Raw genomic sequence first — 22,381 nt, 5'->3', positions numbered from 1 at the left:
TAAGAACGCAATTGAAACATTCTTCTCACTTGAAAATGCAAGAAGTAAAGTTTTCAAAATCAAATGACAAAGTATGCCAAGATAAATAGATAATATGATTGCAATAGGGTCAAAACAAATATTTCAAATTATATACATACACATACGAGAAGCATTCACTAGTGTAAAAGAGATCATGTAAAAATAATTAAACAAAATCAAACTTTGATATATGTTCTCAAATTGAAATAAAGTGTCAACCACCATGCATCTAAAATTAAGCACAACTATTAGATTATTTTTCAATATATTAGATTATGAAACAAGTTTTCAAGATTGTAAATTTCTCTAAATCTTTTTATTCTTTTGTCAAATTAGCTATCTATAAAGCATTTGTAATTATGTTCTCAATTTTGAGATGTTGATATTATGTGAAAAGTGAAACTTGTGTATTATATCTTCAAAAAATAGATTACACTCGTTTATGTTTGTTTTGCTTTTGTTAGCATTGCTAAGATTTTGTATAATTTTATTATTAATGAATAAGTATCGATTTATTGATTTATGTTCTTTCTTGACATGGGTGAATTCAAATTAATTCACTTCACAATTCACACCAAGTAATTTGATGCATAACTTACAAAGTGACAAATACGTGTTTTTTTGTTTTTGTTTTTTTATGTGAAAAATACGGGTTAACTTAGACCTGACCTAACCCAACTTGTTTGCCATGTCTGTAATTTGAGATCTGGGGTTTTGTGTACTCAATAATAATTGGCTACTATGAGTCTATGACTTGTAATTGAGACCCACTATTGATCGTTCATAACTTCAATTGGGCTATCCTCTACGACTGATTTAAATTTAATTTTTGGTTGTAATTCTTTTTATTTTTGGTCTTTAGATGAGAAAATTATAGAATATTTTGCGAATACAACAAATTCATACTCCCTCATCTTATATGAATAATATGTGATCTCACTATAAATTTAATTAGTGGAATCCATTTTTATGTGAGAGAAAAAAAAAATGCAATTATTGTATAAGAGTATTATAATCACCCCTTTAGACAAGGATTTTAAACTAAATGGGAAACTCTAAACTAATTGTCAAATTGATAACTTCAGTTTATTATGATTTATTTCTTAAGATACATTTTTGTTGTTCTAGTGTATTGTGATAGGAAGAAATAGGTTTTTGTGGGTATATGTTGCTGTTGGTGAATTTTTGTTTTTTACTTACTGTACGTGGTTGTTTGATAGCAACGTTTTTTTTTTTTTTTTTTTTTTTGGTCCTTTGAAAAATGAAAGAAGATAACTTCGTTTTGTTTGTCACCAACTTTGTTTTGTTCGATAGCTTCGTTTTGATTGGACAATAACAAACAGAGACGTCCCCATGTCCCCAGTCCCCAGTCACCAGCGCCCTAAACTCCCATCCCTTTCCAAATTAATTTTATTTAACAATAACCATAGCCACACTAATCCTACCTTATACCAAACGTCCAAACCCCCTTTGGCCCTATCTTTCTTTTCTTCCCAAACTTCAAATAGTTTTTATAACAAAAAATATTTAATATTTTCTATTAGGGTGGGAATCACTGATTTAGAAACTTGAGTTTACATAAAAATAAAATTATGTTTCATGAACGCTCTTTTTATTTCAGTGTACGTATTTTACCTTGTTTATTTTGTTATAAAATTTGGTTAACTTTAAAATATTTTACACTCTTTTAAGTGTAAAATTGAGGCAAGTAGAAGTAAAATGTTTTACACTTAAAACAAGTGTAAAACATTTTACATCTCACAGTTTCACTCACACTCACATACTCTCAGTTGGTTCTCCTTGTCCCAACTTCTCATCAGCCATGTCGACCACCTTGGTCGCCTTTGCATCTCTGCTTGCAGTGGTGGCTTCCTTCACCCACATGGCCCTCTCTCTCTCTCTCTCTCTCTCTCTCTCTCTCTCTCTCAGCAAAGCTTCCATGGTCAAGCTCCTCCAAACCCCAAACATTGCCACTTACCACTGCCACTAGAGGTGGCAGGCTCCTCTCATCTCACCCTTTTTTGATCTCACCACCACCAAAGGGTCTTAAGTTTTAATCTAAGTTTTTTGGTTTGTGGGTTTTCAATCTAGGTTTGTTAGTTTTTTTTTTTTTGGGTGGTTTGGTCAGATTTGTGTCGATTTGGTGGTTTTATGTCATATTTGTGAGTTACTGGTGGTTAAATGCTCATATTTTTGGGTGGTTGCTAGTAGGTTATGATTGGTCATGGTGGTGGCTCTCCTTTTTCCCCTTTCTAATCTTGTTTGTGGGTGGTTAGTGGTGGTTTGTGGATGCATTTGGGAGTGGCTAGTGGTGACTTGCATTTTTAAGTGTTTATGAATACCAAACATTTGAAAATATTTTCATGGTAAAATATTTTACACTTGAAAATATTTTATTTCGAAACAAACAAAACTGTTGTCCAAATGAATGTTTAAGGGTGTTTTTAGTCAAGCATATTTAAGGGTGTTCACCCACCGATCTAAACCACCTCACCTTGCTGAATCCGAGTTGATCATGCCACCGAAGAAGACTATTAATAACAACCAAATGAATGTTTAAGGGTGTTTTTAGGCAAGCATATTTAAGGGTGTTCACCCACCAATCTAAACCACCTCACCTTGCTGAATCCGAGTTGATCATGCCACCGAAGAAGACTATTGATAACAACCAAAGTGGTGGTCAATGGTGTCGCTGGATTTCAATCGTTGGCTGATATGGTGGGTCAATGGAGATTTCATATTTCGACCAAGACTACATCAACATCTAAGGGTTGTATCACATTCTTCTTTAGATCTTAGGTTTTTATATATATATATACACATGCGCACACATCACACACACACTTTCTTCTTCTTCTTCTATAAAAATGCTCCTTCTTCTTCTTTAGATCTTAGGCCTTTGAAGCTTTGACTTTTGTGGAGACAATGGTTGACATTTTCAGGCCACCAATGCTACCGGTGCAGCTAGTTGTAAGGAAAAAATGTCCACAATTTTACAAATTTATTGGCAAAAATGCAAAATTGACCCTCTAACTTTCAGCGTTTTTCATTTTAGACCTCTAACTTTCAGTTTTGTCATTTCAATCCTCTAACTTTCAATTGTTGTCAATTCGGTATTCTGTTAGACTTTAGTTATCTATTGCCGTTAAGTGAACCAAAATGACGTCGTTTTGACTATTTTTTTTTTTGGTAATTAAAAAAAAATTAAGAAAACTGTTATTAAAAAAAAAACATTTTTTTTTCTCATTCTCTATCTCTCTGTCTCACTCGTCGGACTCTCTCGCTTTCTTGTTCTCTATCTCTCTGTCTCACAGTGCACGTAGGTACCGGACACAGTCGCCAACTCGCCATTAGGTTCCGGTGAGTCAGCATCACTCCTTTGGCTCTCTTGATGGTCACCAATGAGTACAATATCGCCGCCAAATTGGATTGGCTCACTTCAACACGGTCGATTGTTTGTATCAGACTCCTTATCGTTGAGTCGAACTCGGCCGAGTCGAGGACAATGGTTTTGAAATGGAGAGAAATGTTTGAAAGTTTGTGAGTGCTTGATGATGTGGCAAATGCGATCGCTGGGTTGCATAGTTGGATAGGCTTGAAATCTCAGACTTGGTGCTAAGTGGGTTAGCTTGGGAGATGATTATCCCAAGAGACTTTGGGTTTCAGATTTTAGTGGAGTGAGTGACGAAGAGAGAGAGATGGAGAGGTGGAGGCTGGTGGTGGCAAGAGAGAAAATGAGAAAAAAAATTGATTTTTTTTTTAAAAAAAAAAGCAGTTTTCTTAATTTTTTTAATTAAAAAAAAAAAAATCAAAACGATGTCATTTTGGCTCACTTAACGGCAATAGATAATTGAGGTCTAACGGAGTACCGAATTGATAACAATTGAAAATTAGATGACTGAAATGACAAAATTGAAAGTTAGAGAACTGAAATGAAAAATGCTGAAAGTTAGAGGGTCAGTTTTACATTTTTGCCAACTTATTATATAATGCTCTATTTGTTTTGACCTTAACATTTTTGAGAAAATGAATTATTTTCCAAAAAACATTTTTTATAAAACTATCTCATTTTCCTATATTTATTAGGGTTCGTTTGGATAAAACTTATTTAGTTGAAACTGAAAATTTATTGTTGAAAGTATAAAAAAAAAAAAGTTAAAAGTTAACTGAATAATACAATAGGACCCATGTATAATACCAAAAAGTATAGTGAAATCTACGAATAATACAAAAAAGAAGCTAAAAACTCAAATAAGCTAAAGAAAATAAGCACATCCCAAACGCAACCTTAGTGACCTTAAAATAAATTAGAAAACTATCTCATAACTTCTCTTAATATAGTTTCGCATGAGATAGAATTATTTTATAGAAATTTTTAGTAGAAAACAGAGTTATCTCAAACTAAATTGAATAAAAGAAGTTAAGAGATGGTTTTCTTTTGATCAATTTTTTTTTTAATGATATTACGAAACGCAGAAAAATGTGAAAAACAATCTCTACATGAGGTTTTTATTAAAACAAATGAAGCAAATAAAAATTTCCCCTCACATCACAAAACAGATTTCACCTCCCACCAAAATTCCTCTCACACATCTCTACTTCGTTTCCCTCAATCCTTCCATCTCATCTTAAAACCCAACACATAAGCTAGCCACATATACTAAAAATCCAATTGCAATCTCATGAGAAAAAAAAATACACTTAATTCTCATAGCAAAAAACCCAGAAATTCAACTTACACACTGAAACTTTCTCCACCTAAAACTCCCTAGGTAAATCCACAACAAAAACCCAGCAAACTTCATTGTAAAACCTACAAAGAAACCCAGAAAAATATACAGCAAAAATAAAAGAACCCGAAAGCCTAAGCAAGCCCAACAATTAAAACCCAAGATAAACCCATAAAAATTAACCCAAACAGGCCCCCCCCCCCCCCCCCCCCCCCAAAAAAAAACAAAAAAAAAGCCCAAAAAGACCTATAGAAGAAAACTCACAAAAACTCAGAAAACGTTCACAGACACAGTAACAAAGGCACCATCAACAAATCTCAAAAAGCACAATATATATAAAGAGAGGGGAAGCAAAAAAAGAACAACAGCAAGCGAGCAACAAGAAGGGCCTCATTATTCAACATTCAATGATGATTAATTAACCATGATCTTTACTTATCCAAATTAAAAAACGCAACTTGGATTTTTATTTTTATTTTTTGAGAAACCAACTTGAATTGATTGACCATGAGTCAGTCATCCACCCAACTCAAAAAGATTTTAAAGAGGATTAACTAACCATTAATTTTTTTCATCAAAAAAAAAAAAAAAAAAAACCCAACCATGATTTAATTATCCAAATTAAAATTCTTCACTTGGATTAATTGGTCATGAATCAATTATCCACAAATTTAAAAAGGCTTTAATGAGGATTAATTAAACAGGATTTAATTATCTGAATTAAAAAACTCAACCCAAATTGATCGATCATGATTTAATCATCCACCAAATTCAAAAAGAGTTGAAAGATAATTAATTAACCATGATTTATATTTAATTTAAAATTCTCCACTCTAATTAATTGGTCGTGATCCAATTCTCCACAAATTTTACAAGGATTAATTGACCTTGGTTCAATTATCGGAAATAAATTCTCTAACAGACAATCTGAAATCTATCAAACATTTTTCAAATCCCCAGTGAAGGGAAAAAAAAAAAAAAAAACTCCATAAAAATCAAACCACAACACCACATCATCCAAAACCACATCCACGAGGTGTTGCAGGGATGACACGGCTAGAGCCAATAACAAAGAATGACAAGGACCAACTTGCACTCTGGGGGTTATCAAATGAGATGAGAGGGCAATCTCCCTGCATACCTTTTAGCTCAGTATGTTAGGAGTGTTGTTAGTTTTGTAATTTGGATAGAGAAAAATCCTATTTTCATTGAGTTTGTTTTGATTTAAGATGTAATGTTTTTAACTTCTTCTTAATAAAAGTTACGCATTTCTTATATAATAATAATAATAATAATAATAATAATAATAAAATGCTAAGGGGGTGTTTGGTTTGTGTTTTCAAACAACTATTTTTCAGTTTTTAAACAACATTGCACGTATTTCTACACATTTTTTTCACTCACACGTATTTTCACAAATATTTTTAAATAACAATTTTCAGTTTTTAAACACATATACAGCTCTAAGAATTCCAACAGATGGTAATGTAGGTAATAATTGAGCGTAAGTTTTGAAGCTAACCGGATTTTGAACTAGAGAGTCAAGAAATGACTTCTATAAAATTAGGGGACGACATAATACAGCATCTTGCTCTTTGTCCAAATGTCTTTTGTTTCAACGAGACATTGAACAAAGAAGGAGCATCTGTTGACCAAATTTGATGAGGTTTAGTTAAAATTTAATAATTAAATCGGACTAGTTTTAGTACCATAATTAAATCTGATAATTAAATCTGCTTTAGTTTCTCGTTTGAAATGCCATGTTGGAATTTTCTGGGATGTTATTATGATTTTTGTATTTTTGGGTAATCGTATGATTTAAAAACTCTGGACGAAGATGTTTTAAAAAAAAAAAAAAAAAACTTTGGACGAAGATTAACTTGCAATTGTGCTGAGATGTGTGCCCTAAAACTACAATTCATTAAGGAAATTAATTGATTGTCCTTAAAAGTTAAAACAGGCGTAATTAATTTTATTGGGTCCAAATTAAAAAAAGGATTTCACATTTTATTTGAATTGTTCTTGCAATTTTATCAGAAAATTTACGTGTCTAGATTCTTTTTTGATAAACACGTGTCTAGATCCTTATGGACATATCCAAATTCAATCGATCCCGGTCCATTCTTTGGTTAAATGCTCACTAAATTTCAATGTGGTTCACATTGTCACGTGGCAGTCCATGACTGTGCCAGATGGGAGTCCATAATTGAGACAAGTGTCTAGCCTTTCAATATATCATAGATATTTTAGGCTGTGTTTGGTTGCTGTAAAACGTTTTTCAGAAAATACATATTTTCCGGAAATACTAATTTCCGGAAAAGGCAAATATTTCTATGTGTTTGGTTGCATTTAAAAAAATTTTCCGGAAAAAATTTTCTGGTATTTGGAAAAGAAGAAGGAAAACACAAATCCAGAAAAACACAAGCCACAACCCAGAAAAAAAATCATGCGATCTCGCCTGCGCGATCTCGCGTTCGCGAGATTGCGATCGACGCTTCGCGAGATCGCGTTGTTGATTGCGATCTCGATCCGGCGCGATCTCTCTCTCTCGCGCGCGCGCGCGCTCTCTCTCTCTCTCTCTCTCCGGAAATCCTTTGAAGTAAAAATGGAAGTGGTAATTGATTTTCGTGGTCAAAGGCCTTTTTTTTTGGGTCAACAGATTTCAATTTCCGGAAAATAGAATTTTCCGGACCAACCAAACAGCCTCATTTCCGGAAAAGCATTTCCGGAAATGATTTTCACCTAAAACAAACACAGCCTTAATCTACATTATTACATAGAAGAAAGATGCTACGTCCACAATATTTTTATAATATTTTCACAACAAATCATAGGTGATTAGTTGTTATTAGTTCAAATTTGAATCTTACATTAAAATTACTTTTTTGCATTAATAGTAATAACTAGTAATAACCTATCACTTATAATTTATTATAAAAATGTTGTGAAAATATTTTGTATATATCATTTCTCCTCCATAGAATGCAGAGATTTAGATTTTGTCTGGCATAGGAGAAGACACTTGTCTAAATCCCATTAATCGAGAGAATGCAACAAAGTTAAATCTAGCCTCTTCCCCAAGTCATAACTCAAAAACAGATAAAAAATAAAATAAAATTGCAAGCTGGCCACAGGGCAAAAATGTCCTAAAATTTCCCATACACTTCTTTTCTCTAACGCTCTGTTTGTTTCGCTGGAAAACCTCTTGTAAAGATAGTTTTCCACATTTTCCAATGTTTGGTAGCACAAAAAAAACTCGGTCAATGGAAAACTATCTTTGGTCAATGGAAAACTCTAATAAAAATAAGGCTTATTTTCTATAAGTTGTTTTCCAAATTTTTTTTTTGGAAAACAATCTCTCTCTCATGCGTTGCATCTCCTATAAATATTATCTTCGTCTATAGTCGTGGGAAACATAATTTTTTGGCACCTTCTCTCTCTCATGGTAAGTTTTCTCTCTTTTTCTCTCTTCCCTTTACTTTTTCTCTCCTCACACCCTCACCATCACTAACTCTAGTATCTCCTCTTCCCATAGATCTCTCTCTTTAACTGTCTCTCTTCTCTCTTTTCTCCGTATTTTTCTTCCCTTCTGTAACACAATTCTTTGATTAGATTTTTCTTTACTTCACTGATCAATCAATAGCTCCAACTTGCAAAAGAGAACAAATTTGCAGCAGTAATTATTTCATTCCTCTCTACCAAAATCTCAATTCTTTGTTTTGAATTTCAAACTCGATTTTCTTTTTTCTTTAAGAAATTTTTGGTTTGATGGATTCTAGGCAGAACTTACTTCTTTTTCGTACATAAAGTGCAAAAAAAATAAAATAAAATAAAAAATAGAAGAAGAAGAAGAAAGAATGAAAGAAGTAAAAGATGAAAATTTTAAATATAGTAACTATATTGCTCTAAATTGCTTTTACATGGAACAATCTTTACCGTGGACTAATAATATTGTTATATAATGAATGATAATTGTTTAGGAGAATTGCATTTGTTGGCAAATACATTTTTTGTTAGCAGATACTATGTAGTGATGATATATTATGCAGTACATTATGTAAATACATAATTTAGAGTAATATTGAAGACTTATAGTTGACCATAGTAGACAAATGGTTGATATGTGTGTGTGTGTATACGTACGTTACTGTCTATATATATGAGCAAGATGAGTGGTAGAGATCATGAAAATTTGACAACTAATTAATTTTGATTGTATCTATTATCAAAATTTTAGATTAATTAGTATGAAAACCAAATTCATTCTTGGTTTTTTATTTATAATGATTACATTAGTTAGTTTACATAATATACATGTTTTAAATTATACAAAAAAATATTTTAAAAAAATAGCATACCAAATACCAGAAAACATTCTCAAGCACATTTTCAAGGTCATTACCAAACACTGAAAAATAAGACAGTTTTCTAGAAAATGCTTTTTGGAAAATAAACCATTTTCCAGAAAACGTTAATGCTGAAACAAACAGGACGTAAAAATGAGAAATTCCCTTCTCATCACAAAAATTAGTAAACCAAACATAGCCTTAACTCCCCCCACAAAAATTCCTCTCACACCGTTCACACGTCCCAACCAAACATAGCATTAGCAAACCCAGCAGGCAAAACACCAGATGCACATAGAAAAATTCACCCAAAACGCAGCAAAAAAACCCAAAAGAAAGAAAACCCACAAAAAATCTCAGAAAGAGAATGGGAGCAAAAAAAGGAGAGAGCAGCAAAACAGCAAGGATCTCATTATTCAACATTCAAAGACCAAACCAGAAAGCAAAGCAGAGAGAAGGACGTGGAAAAAACAGTAGAGAGAAAGAAAAGTGACGAAATCTATTTATACATCATCCATACACATTCACAATACACTCGGAGACACGACACCAACACACAGTTACACAAAGCTTTCAAAATTTCGCCCACACACAGACCCATTTCACAATTTTCACTCACAAAGAAAATTGACCCATTTCACAATTTGTGTAAATTCACACTCACATACCCATGAACACAAAATTACATCAACACACACACCGATCTATAACCCACACGCCCCTAGAGCCTATTTTAGGGCCAAATCGAAGAGAGAGGAGAGGTTTGGATTTGGAACCACAGCCGTTGTTTCCGGTGGCAAAATGGTGCTGGTAGAGGCGCTTGGAGAGAGAGAATGTTTTGGCTAGGGCAAATAAATGTTGGGTCGGGTTAGCCCGACCTATTTAGGAAATCCAAACTGGTCCGCCAAGCCCAACTAAACCCAATCTATTCAAGCCCATTTAATTATTAGCCAATACGCACCGTTTTTTATATCATTGCTGACACCAAAACTCAACGTTTTTGTCCTTTAAGTACAAGTCATTCAGCCACCTAAAGAGATAAGAACGAGAAAGAGAAAGCACTCTTTGTTGTTAACGCAATAAACAAAGACTTTGTTGACGACTTTTCAAAGCCGACCTCTAATTTTCATTCTAAGGTTTTGTTGTTGCTGTTGTTGTTGTTGTTGTTTTTTTTTTTTTTTTTTTTTTATCCTTGTTTAATGTTTATGCAGTAAACAGATGAAGGAGAGGGTCAATGTCTTTGTTGTTTGTAGTTGCTGTTGTGACAAGACAAAAACTCTCTCTCTCTCTCTCAACCTTATGTTCTTGCTCTTATCACCATATATTTTTCTTTTTCTTCTGGTTAAAGGATTAATCTTTGCCTCTGTTTTTTCTTAGGTGATTTTTCGATCACGAGCTGGATACAGATGGACCAACAGATAGGCTAAGGCTAATGTTGGGAGAAGCAGAGAGGTAGATCTGGCAGTGATGACATTTAGAATTTAGATCTCTCTGGTGATCAAGACGCAGTTGACAACCTTCCAAGGCAGAAGAAATGTTACCACTGACACACACCTCAGCAACTCCAAAAGCTCGAACTCTTGAAGCCTATGATTTTTCGATTTTTCATTTTTTAAAGGGAAATTTTTTCCTTTTTTTTTTTTTTTTTGGGTTTTTGTTCCGATGATGAGAAACAAAGTTCAATCAGCTTTTTAATGTTCTGGTAGGCTATTATTGCATAGTCCCTCGTTATACTCCGTCCTTCCCACAGAGGTAGTATATCGTGTACCTGACATATATGCTGGGTACGAGATATAATTTTTTTTCCTCACAAAGGTTGAGTTCACCTAATTTGGGCCCACCCCTCTACAGTGAGAGAGGGAGTATAATTCAGGGCTATACAATAATTTTTATTCACTGATTACTTGTCCATGTTTTTTGAGCAGGTGGTATCTCTTAGAGCATAATTATAAAAGAGTTAATGACATGTCCAGTACCCATCTTTTGAGGCTTTTGGGACAGGTCAGGTTTTATTAAGAGATAATGAATATAAATGATTAAATTTCCCACTTGTTTTTTATCTTTTGATTTTCTGGACAAGTTATTTATGATGACATCAAAGGGGTGGTTGGTTATTTGAATCTTGTTTCAACTTTATTTCTCCCACTGATGTTAATAAGGGGAATTGTTTTGTAAAAGTAAAGATCAAATGGTTAAAATTTCGTCTTCATATTGATGTAAATAGATTCTACTTGTTTAAATTGATAATATAACCATTAAGGAAACCATGAATTAGAAAGTTCAATGTTAATGGAATTTAGATATTCTTAATTTGTCTACATTGTGGGTTTGAGCGGCGTTTTCCAATGCCTAATCAATTTCAAAAAATTCTACTTAATGAAATTGAATAATATCTCAATTTATGGACCAAAACTTTCTAATGGAATTTAGATATTCTTAATTTGTTTACTTGGTGGATTTATTTTGCTGGTTTGAGTGTCATTTTAAGTACAAATTAAGGATTTAACTTGCACTTTTGCTAGATTGATCGATCTTTTAAGGCTAATGCTTATGGAAACTTACATGTAACAGATGATCCCCATTCTTTCTATTTTATTTATGTTAATTGGCATATATTGATATGCCATTAATTGCAACATTATTTTTTTTTCCAAATTTTTATACAAGACAGAAATTTTACTCTAATTTTAATCTAAGTGTATAGGTGTGTGTAGCTTTTTTATAGAGACTTAAACTCCGGTTCTTATCTCACACCCCACAAACCCTCATACTTGTGGAGTGATATCCTTGCATTGTAGCATCATTCTTAAACAGGGAGAATAGGGATCTCATGAAGTCTTGTCTTATGAGGGCATCCTTTCAAACACTGTTGAAATTTTTACTATAATATGATCGTGTTTTAACCAGATTCTTTACCTAAATTCAATACAAAAGGAAGACTTATGTTCTTATTCATATTGCATTGATTAGGCATGTTAGTGTACCTCTTCTATTATATAATTTATTTATTTTTTCTCCCCCTTTTTTATTTTTATTTTTATCAGGTTCTCCTGTCCTGTTTATGGTGCTATATTTCTTGGTGTTAGGTTTGTAATGCTATCATACAAACTAGCAAATCATACAAAATCCCAAAAAAAAAAAAAAAAAAACGTAGCAACTACTATTTGTTTGAATTGAATTTTATATTTTCAAAAATACTGGCCAACCATATGCTAAATTGTGTTTTTGACTTTGTATCAACTTCTTAATGGATGTGATGCTTTGAGATATACTTTTTATTTTTTTTTATTTTGCTGCCTAGAGGAAGAATGAAGAATATATTATGGGTTTAAGAGCCACTGATTTGAGTTATAACTTTGCTAGTAACTGAAATTTTACAACAAACTTCTTATTATGTACTACTGTTTTCAATGATCAATTCTCAAAAGTTTCTCATCCAAATCTATATTTTTCATCAATCATGACATAGATTGATAACTACAATGATTTTCACCTTAAACAAGAAGCTTAGACCTCATCCAAACTTTTTATTTTTTATTTTTTGAGAAATTGACTTCATCCAAACTTAAATTGATGAGATAGCTACAATTGGGATGTTTCTATTTGTGTTCATTTGCATTAGATTAATAGGTTGTGTCAAGGTTGTTTACAGGCCTTAATTATGATTAGGGGTCCCCGTCCTCCCCACCATAAACAGTCAACGCTAGATCGTATTACACTTGGAGGTAGTACCAGTAGCTTCCCCTACACCTGTCCTCCGCTTTATCCTCATAGTCATGGCCACAGTTTTGGACCTATTTGGTTTTGGACTCAACTAGTCCACTAAATATTCATGAAATGATTTTTAAAAATAAATAAATAAAGGACAAATTTGTAAAATCACAGCCAGAGGTTACACTCCTTGGCTTCTATAAAAGCCATGACAAACTCGATTTCTTCCTCCGCCGCACGAGTTCGAGAGACCTAACACAGTTGATGTTTTCTTCATCTCCTTCGATCTGGAGTAATATGACTGTGAGACAGGTTGTTAGGGTTAAGATACCCAACCTGACACACTTTTATGGTTGTGAAATTTTTCACTTTCACAACCGGACTGTGAAGTGTGTCAGTTTGGATATCTTGACCCTGACACCCAGGGTCACAATTATCCCCAGTTTACACGGGCTCTCATCCACCATCTTCCAGCCCAAACCTGTTTGCCTCCCAAGAAAATAGATAAAGAAAAACTTATTTATTTTTTAATTCTATTGTTTCACGGTACTTTGAATTTCGTTAATGTTTGGTGCACTTTTTTTTATCTTTTTAATGCATATTGGGTTTATACGGGAGGGGTTGATTTGCTTCTTTTCATTCTGTTTTTACCGATGAGCTAACTGAAACGGGCAGATTTACTTGAGAAGAGATTTTTAATTATTTTAATATTTTGGCTTGAGATTTACTTGAGAAATATGAGATCTCGTTCCGATTTTATTAGCTGAGGTAATTGGAACTAGTAGATTTACCAGATTTTAATTATTTTTAATATTTTCTTCCTAAGTGGAAGAAAAGTATGAGAACCGTAATTTTTGTATTTTAATTTTTTTTTATTTTTTATAGTTGAGAAATAGAGTCATACTTTGGATATTAATAAAAAATAATAAGAAGAATGGAGAGGTTAATGTAACTTAAAGATGGTTAGTTGAGTGAGTAGTGAAGGCTATATTAGATAATAGAATAATTGGTTAATATTAATTAAAAAATGATCTATTAATATAATATAATTGAACCCATTGATTTAAGCTTTTGGGGTAGGTAATGTTTCTATACCTAATTATAAGTACTACTAATTTGTTTTGATAGTTCGAAAGAGTGGATTTTCTTTGTCTTCTATCTGTTTATAGAAATGCTTCATGGTTCATCCGAAAGTGCTATAGATAAAGGTAAAAGTTAGTTAAAATAGTACCGTAAGACTTATAAATACTACTAAAAATTGCAATGGGGCCTATAAATATTTGTAAAAATAAGCTGAATAGTGAAATAATTTTCATTTTTCATCTGTTCCCAAACGCATACTAAGTATGCTTAAGTTGAAAATTTTGTTCATAGCTTCAGGGATGGTTGTTAGTTCCAGATTTGAAATGTATCCTTGGCTTATAATTACTTATTTGTAATACTTGGCCGGTCCATATTCCCCTAGGCCCTCATTTCTTTGAGAATATATCCAGTTTTGGAGTTGAAGTACATCTCCTTCATTAGTGTCAGATCCATTACTTGCTGAAAGTTGTAATGTCATTACTGCGTGGAATATTGATTTTGTGGCCTATAAGGGAGTCTGTGTTGCTTCTACACATCATTTCTAAGCGTTTCCTATATAAAAAGTATGACCAGCTCTTTGTCACATGGCTAATGCAGAAAATACAAGCTGGTAAATTTTTTAACTCTGCTGTTTCCTTGTTTTTATCTTGTCGTATATAAATCCTCGAAGTCCCATACTTTTTGTGCTCAACCAGCCAGTAGGAGATGTCGGTGACACAAAATCAATGTCCCAGTGGTATCAGGTGTTGATGATTGGACCTTCTCTATGAGTTGATTTACATAGGAAATCCAATGCAGTATTGTGAATGAGGTGTGAAATTTGTTTGGGTAACTATTTCTAGTATTGTGAACATAGAGACTTCTATATTTGATCTGTTCCTTAACTTATAAAAATGCAACAGAAAGATAACCAAGAGACTTGTAACTTGTTTGGTTGGCATCTCCTACTGTTTCCAACGGAGACATTTAGATATCAAATCCCCTCTCCTCTGTTGTAACTATCCAAAAAAAAAAGAAAATTGTAATGGTAAGATTGTTTATTATGATTGTGCGTGTAACAGGGTGTTCTTCTTTCTGGACCTCCTGGAACTGGGAAAACACTCTTTGCAAGGACATTGGCAAAGGAAAGTGGTTGCCCTTTGTTTTTGCTTCTGATGCAGAGTTTACAGATATTGAAAAAAGTGGTGCAGCACGGATCAATGAGATGTTTTCTATTGCAAGGAGAAATGTAAGCATTCTTTCATCCCACTAGAAGTTGGGTCCTTTTCAAATCTTAGGTCCTAATAGTTTTTTCATATAGGACTTTCTTCATCAACATCTAATAACCATTTATTTCTCTATTTAGCTTCCTTTAAACCCCTCTCTCTCTCTCTCTCTCTCTCTCAAACTTAAGATTTGGGTGTTTTCTTTCTAATAAAAGATTTGGATGTTATAGGTCCTTAAAATCTAAGCAAAAGAAAGCTTTGAATAAGTTTGGTTGGTAAAGTTTTGGGTAGAAGAAATGTGAGTGTTGTTGATTGATGAAAGTGCAAAAGAGATTTGGGTGTTGTTGAATGATAGTGTATCAGATTTGGGGAAAAGTAATAATAATAATAATAAATAGTAAAGAAATAATATTTAAATAAAAGATAGAGCTTCAATTGGAAATATATTTGAAATAGTAAGTAGATAAAACTATTTGCTCTCATGAGATGAAAATTTGGCTAAGTTGCTAGAGATTCTTTTGAATGTACGTACTCATAATGAAAGTAGGGAAAAGTTAACGGATGTTTTAATAGTATTAGTTTGGGAAATATTTAACTTTTATGGGAAAAAAGAAAAGAATTAATTGTTTTGACGACTTTTTATATTTTTCAAGAGGATTCAGATCTTCTAGAATTCTTAGGGAAATCTACCAAGTAAATTTCTTTAAATCCTCACCCCTCATTTAAAATTAATGGTTTAAGATGCTGCCACATCATCATTCCACTAACTTACTCTTTTAAAAACACAAAAAAGGAATAAGTTTAGGAAGCAGCCGTGATCTTTTAACGTTAGCAAACGGATCCAACTTTTTTTTTTTTGGATGGAACAAATCTCAAGCCCGGGAAATTCATCATCCCACAAATTACTCCAGCCATTTTTCCCATCTGAATCCAAAAGACACTCCTGGGCAAGAAGAAAACCGAACTTTCTTTTACAACTCTCCTAAAGTCTTGAAATTTTCAGTTCTTTCAATCACAAATGATGGATCCACCCAGCTCAATCCCTTCAAACCGTCCATGGATGACCATTGAAAGCCCAATGGAGGCCAGGTATATTAGCCATCCTACTCTCTCTCTATCCTCTGTTCTCTATCTATTGTCTACTGACTATTAGTTTCTTCCTTTCTCTTTCTTTTTCTTTTTTTTTTTTTTTGGTTTTTTTCGTTTCTTTATTTCATACCTATGGTTGATATTAGATTTTTATTGTTTTGCAATTTCACTATTGCAAAACTGTTTAATGATTGCTCAAGAAGGGCTGTGTTTTTTTGGGGCTATATCCTCTGCCTGCAAGGTGTTTGATAAATGTTCAAGATAAGAAATAGAGCAGACAAAGAAGCTAGTTGTACAGTTTGTTACCTTTAGTATAATCTTAGACAAAGAGCAAGGCCACCATAATCAGAGAGAAGAAAAGAATGATTCAAGTTGAAGATATATACATAGGCCTAAATTATTAATTAATTAATTAAGATGAAGATACGTAGGGCCATAATAATAATTAATAATTAATTTTATATATATATATATATATATATATACACTCTTTGACAACGTCACTGAAAGTTGGCCATGCTGCCGCCGAGACCTTCTTGATCACCTGTTTGAGTTTGAAGCTCTTGAGATACCTGGGGTACAATCTTGCTTTATTTTGTTTTTTGTTTATTGGCATTGGAATTGGCTGTTGATTGCTTGGTTGTTTCAGTTTTTATTAGATTTAATGTGGAAAGTTGAATTCTTGTTCATATAGGTTGTCTTTGAAGGTTGATTTCTTAAGTAAGAAATTTAAGATCTTTGCATCTCAGAGAGAGCTTATTTGAATACGTTTAGCTGGAGGAAATGGAGGGAAAATTAAATGATGCCAACCGTTAACACAGAGTGCATATTATGTTTGTTGATCTGGATGGTTTTTTCTTTCCAAAAAAAAAAAAGTTTCTAATAATTAATAATTAATTTTTAGATGTCACATGTCTTCTAATGCTGTTTTTTACTTTTTTTATTTACATAATGTTAATCCTCATCTGCTCTTTAGATATCCTGTCTTTCAGTTTTAGTCTTTACGTTTTTGGTTTTAGTACCTGACTGAAGGTTTATTATATGTCCTTTTATCTTTGCAGCCCTTTTTTTGCACTCTTCTTCTGCTTGTAAGCAATGTTGCATGTGCACCACAGAAAACTTGAACTCCATTCATTTTTATTTTACTTTTTGTTGTTTTTATTGTCTTTTAGAAGCCAATATATCTACTGGTGTAATCAATTTACTTTGTGTTTTTGCTAGTTTTTCTAATGATTTGCAAGTTGTTGGATTTGGAAATCTGCTTTGGTGCTTTTCTTTTCATGTTATTAGGTTTAGCTATTGCCATGATTGTTTCAAACTTGTCTATTTAGTTTGAGTATATTAGTAATGGGACCTCGGTATATTAGTAATATTTGAAATATTCAGTTTCAGTTAATTGGAATTGAGTTTTATTTTTTATTTTTTTTGGTTGTATTTTTATAGGATGATGGATATTTCTTGTCAAAACAAGGATACCGTGAATGATTGTACCCCAAAGGTTGGTATGGAGTTTGATACGTTAGAGGCAGCTTGGATGATTTGGAAAAATTATGGAAAACAAATGGGGTTTAGTGTTCGAAAGCATTATACAAATAAAAGTAAGATAGATGGAGAAATAACATCGAGAAGATTTTTGTGTTCTAAAGAGGGTAGTCATAAGCCTGATAAACGAGATCATCTGACCAGTCAACCTCGACAAGAAACAAGGACTAATTGTCTAGTACGATTGGGTGTTTCATTAGTTCGTGAGACCGGAAAGTACAAGGTGTACGATTTTGTATCGGAGCACAACCATGTTTTTCATCTTGCAGCAACTACTTTCATGATGCGATCAGAACGAAAGATGTCTGATGTCCAAGCTTTTGCTATTGATTTAGCTTATGCTTCTGGAATTAAGCCTAAGGAGATACATGAGTTAATGAGTAGAGAGGCTGGTAGAAGGGCTAATCTTGGCTACACTGGAATTGATCAAAAAACTATCTTCGAACTAGATGACAACAAAGCTTGATATATGGTGAAGCCGGTAGTTTATTAAGGTATTTTCGACAACAATTCATAATCCATCATTCCATTATGATGTACAGTTGGATATCGAGAAGCAAATAACTAATATATTTTGGGCTGATGCTAAAATGATAATTGATTATGCCCATTTTGATGATGTTTTTAGTTTTGACACTACATTTGGCACAAACAAAGAATTTAGACCTTTAGCTGTGTTTATTGGTTTCAATCACCATAGAGAGATGGTGATTTTTGGGGCTGCACTTTTATACGATGAGACAGCCGAATCATTCAAATGGCTTTTTGAGAGTTTTTTAAAAGCATATGGTGGTAGAAAGCCTAAATCTATCTTTACTGATCAAGATTTTGCTATTGCAAAGGCATTAGCTGAGGTGATGCCGGAGACCTAGCATAGATTATGTACTTGGCACATAATGCAAAATGGAATCAAGAAATTGGGAAATTTGATGAAGGATGGCTCATTGTTCCTCCGAAACTTTAAAGACTACATGTATAAGTATGAGAATGAGAGTGAATTTGAAGAAGCTTGGAATAAAATGATTCAAACCTATACAATTAAGGATCTTGGTTGGTTAAATGGTATATACAAATTGAAGGAAAAATGGGCTAACTGTTACATGAAGAGGGCAATTACTTTGGGAATGCGAAGTACTCAGCTTAGTGAAAGTTTGAATGGGGATTTGAAAGATTACTTGAAATCAGATTTGAATATGGATGATTTTTTTGAGCATTTTGAGATGGTGGTAGGGCAGAAGCGGGATAAAGAGTTAAAGGCTGAGTATAATGCTAGGGAAAAATTGCCTCCTTTGTGCTTGAAGAATTCACCTTTATTGAAGCAAGCATCACAGGTGTATACCTCTACAATATTTAAAGTGTTCCAAAATGAGTATGACTATGCATCAGCTGCAATAATAGAAGATCGGAATTGTAGCCAGCCAATGCATGAATATACTGTTGTGCTTTTTGAGAAAGTTGGAGAATATAAAGTATTGTGTAGTCCTATTAGTAGGACAATCTCATGCAGTTGTAGGAAGTTTGAAACATTTGGGATTTTGTGTTGTCATGCTTTGAAGGTTTTTGACATACTTGATATAAAGATAATTCCTGATGCTTACATTTTGAAGAGATGGACAAGAGAAGCAAAAAATGGGTATGTCATAGATAGTATTGGGAAGGATGTCCATGGGGATGTTAACTTAAAAGTTACACAATTGTATAGAAGATTATGTTCCAGGTTAGTTAGATTAACCTCACGAGCTGCTGAAATCGAAGAAGCATATGATTTGGTAGAGAGTGTTACAAAGGAATTAGAAAAGCAGGTTGAAGATATTGCCATGAAATTTTCAAGTGTGAGTCTTGATAATTCTAAAGATCAAATGTCATTGGGTGGTTGTGAAATTGTGGATCATGGAGAACATATAAAGAATTTAGTTGAAAAGGTTAAAGGCCTCAAAAAGAAAGAAAGTTGTAAGGGTCGAAAAAGATGTAAAAGTTGGGTTGAACAACAATCAAGGAGAAAGAAAAGAACTTCAACGAAAGATACTGTTAGACAACAATTATCCAAGGTATGCTCTTGATGCAAAAAATATTGACAAATTTACATGCATTGTGTACAAACAATTTATTTTTTCTATTCTTGGTTAAACTAACTCCTTATATCTTACCATACAGGAAAACAATACCTCTTCTCTCATAAATTACAATAACTCTATCTCACCTGTGCAATGCTATTCACATGAGGTGAGCAATCTTGTGAGTTTGTAGGTAAGCAATTTTAAAGAATTTTTACTGCTAAAAATCTGAAAGTTTTAACGAGAACTATTTGTGATTTGTGATATAGAAAACTAATCAGGCACCTAATTCAATGGCATGGATGACATATGAAGGTCTCCAGGGAAATAGATGCCAAAACAGTTTCATTGAATCATTAACGGTGAACCTGTTCATTCAGCCTTTTTAAGCTATTAACAAGTGGCATGTTCTTTTATGCAATGACATAGATGACACCAAATCATTATAATTTCTTGTAGGGAATGGATGTTGGGTTTGATCAAGCACAAGTTCCTTTGGGTGACACAACAAATAATTATGATGCTCACATGAATTTTCTTGGTAAATGATTAACAAATGATGGGAAGTTTTTTTTTTTTTTTTTGCCTTTACTAAGTTATCAAAAGATAACCTTGGGTTTTTGAAATATGTACAGGTATGTGATTTTGATGCTGCAAATGCTATGGATGTTGTAAAAAGAGAAGAGGAGATAGGCCTTTGTTAATGCCGCCAATGTTACATTTTTCTTTTGTTAAGATTGTCCTTGTTGTAAAAGAGAAGAGGGGATAGGCCATTGTTAATGCTGCCAATGTTACATTTTTCTTTTGTTAAGATTGTCCCTTTATAGAATAAGGGATCGGCCTTTGATATGTAGCATTTTCCCTTCTTTAAAACAATTGTACCTTGTGCAAAGTTGAAACTTCTAGATTTTAAATCAATATTATTGGCAATTTGAATGTCTAGCAATAAATTACATTCTATTACATGTATAGTTTACAAGCATCTATGAAATAACAAAGTAAGATAAAACTGATAAAATTAATATTATTGCCAATAACTATTCATTACATATCTATAACTATTGAAACATTGGTAATACATAAAGCATTTTAGCCACTATTGATACATATTCTCCTTAATTTTTTTTTTTTTTTGATAAGTACATATTCTTCTTAAATATTGTGATCTCTACTACTGTATTTTTTCCAAAGAACTAAATCCTAAAAGCCACTGTGGATGCTACTCAGTGATAGCCACCCGCATAATTAGTGTACAATCATAGATCATCAACATCCTTGCTTTCAAGTGAACCTGAAATTAGAAGCTAGAAAAAAAAAAAAAGTGTCAAAGTTGGACCGTAAAGATCAATATGATACATTAAAAGAAGTGTCAAAGTGTCAAAGAAGACTCAAAATTATCATTTGAGTGAAAATAAAGGGTAATAAGCACTTATCAAAAAATTTCATCATACAAATTTCATTGAATCCAAGTGAAGAACCAGTCAATTCAAAAGTTCTAGATTTAGGCTATTTCCAAAAAATTAAAGTTCTAGTTTTGAAGAACCAGACTTTTTCCATGTGAAGAACCAGTATTCCTTCTTCCAAAATTAATACTCTTTAAGTAATGAGAACTTTCTCCAGAAGCAATAGAACTCCAATTCTAGCAAACAAAATGGCTGTAATCAAAGAATAAAAATGTTATATGGTGACATGAGAGTAACTTAAACTATCTATTGATAATGTCTTGAGCCTCAATAAAATTGCATTTTCTTGTGGTGACATGAGACTAACAATAGAGAAGAACATGCTAAGGATGACATGGCATCCTGTACCTTAAAGCAGTTCAAGGGAGTTAGGTTTTTATTCACAGGAGATAGGGAGCCATGGAGAAAAATTATGAACTATAATAATTTAGTTACAATATCAATGGATTTCGTACATTGTATAGGATGATAAAAAAAAATAGAGTAAATGGAGTTACCAAAACTGATAGCAGAAGCTACAGAACCTTATATCATTGCATGAATAATACTCTAATAATTTAATAATTAGATGACACACCATAAGAAGGGTAAAAAAAGGGCTCATGAGTCTATGTTGAAGACACACGACCACTTCCATATAGAATCATTTGAATTCTATAGGATATCCTGCCCAAGCAAACACATGGATATTAAAATCAACAAAAATTTTAATAAAAGAAGTATAATGCCCATCACCATCACTTTCAATCTTTGACTCCCTATATCAGAAGTTGCAAATTAAGGGAATGGCATAGCAAACTTGGTATCAATATCAACAATATATTTAACAAAGAACAATAAAGATCGGTATACATATATCTGATATAGATTTTATATCAAGAAAGTGTATTCTATTTCTAGTAACCTAAAAGGAAAGACATTAACATTGACCTCCTGTACCATGACAACTGCGACAAGCATCAAATACTTGCACTTCAAGGTTGAACTCAGCACTTAAGAGTGAAAACAGGCATTGGCCTTTTAATTGTAAACGTAGTGGGGCAAACACAAAGTAAAGACTAAGAATTTTAATTATAAACACCTTGCAGGCAGAGGATATAGCCCAATTACCCAAGTTCATCATAAAAATTTCATTGA

General features: G+C 32.9%; 1 protein-coding gene across 7 annotated transcripts; it reads left to right on the top strand.

Moving 5' to 3' along the window:
• Positions 1-10,257: 10,257 nt before the first annotated feature.
• Positions 10,258-20,711, top strand: LOC126720492 (protein FAR-RED IMPAIRED RESPONSE 1-like). 7 transcript variants are annotated; one of them, XM_050422989.1, is made up of 9 exons: positions 10,258-10,881; positions 11,023-11,098; positions 14,953-15,119; positions 15,974-16,185; positions 17,629-19,775; positions 19,882-19,950; positions 20,051-20,143; positions 20,241-20,322; positions 20,417-20,711. In XM_050422989.1, the coding sequence occupies exons 5-9, from the start codon at positions 18,624-18,626 to the stop codon at positions 20,422-20,424; spliced, it is 1,404 nt and encodes a 467-aa protein (XP_050278946.1). In that variant the 5' UTR covers positions 10,258-10,881; positions 11,023-11,098; positions 14,953-15,119; positions 15,974-16,185; positions 17,629-18,623; the 3' UTR covers positions 20,425-20,711. The 7 variants fall into 7 exon arrangements, with proteins under 7 accessions (XP_050278946.1, XP_050278942.1, XP_050278947.1 ...); XM_050422985.1 differs by adding an exon at positions 12,142-12,183 and having other exon boundaries at positions 10,258-11,098; XM_050422986.1 differs by lacking the exons at positions 10,258-10,881; positions 11,023-11,098 and adding exons at positions 14,274-14,501; positions 14,587-14,702.
• The last annotated feature ends 1,670 nt before the right edge of the window (positions 20,712-22,381 follow it).

This window comes from Quercus robur, chromosome 4 (genome assembly GCF_932294415.1).
Source record: "Quercus robur chromosome 4, dhQueRobu3.1, whole genome shotgun sequence".
In the NCBI taxonomy this organism is placed as follows: domain Eukaryota; kingdom Viridiplantae; phylum Streptophyta; class Magnoliopsida; order Fagales; family Fagaceae; genus Quercus; species Quercus robur.
The sequence above is the reverse complement of the archived record's forward strand: the minus strand, read 5'-3'. Positions and strand labels throughout refer to the sequence as shown.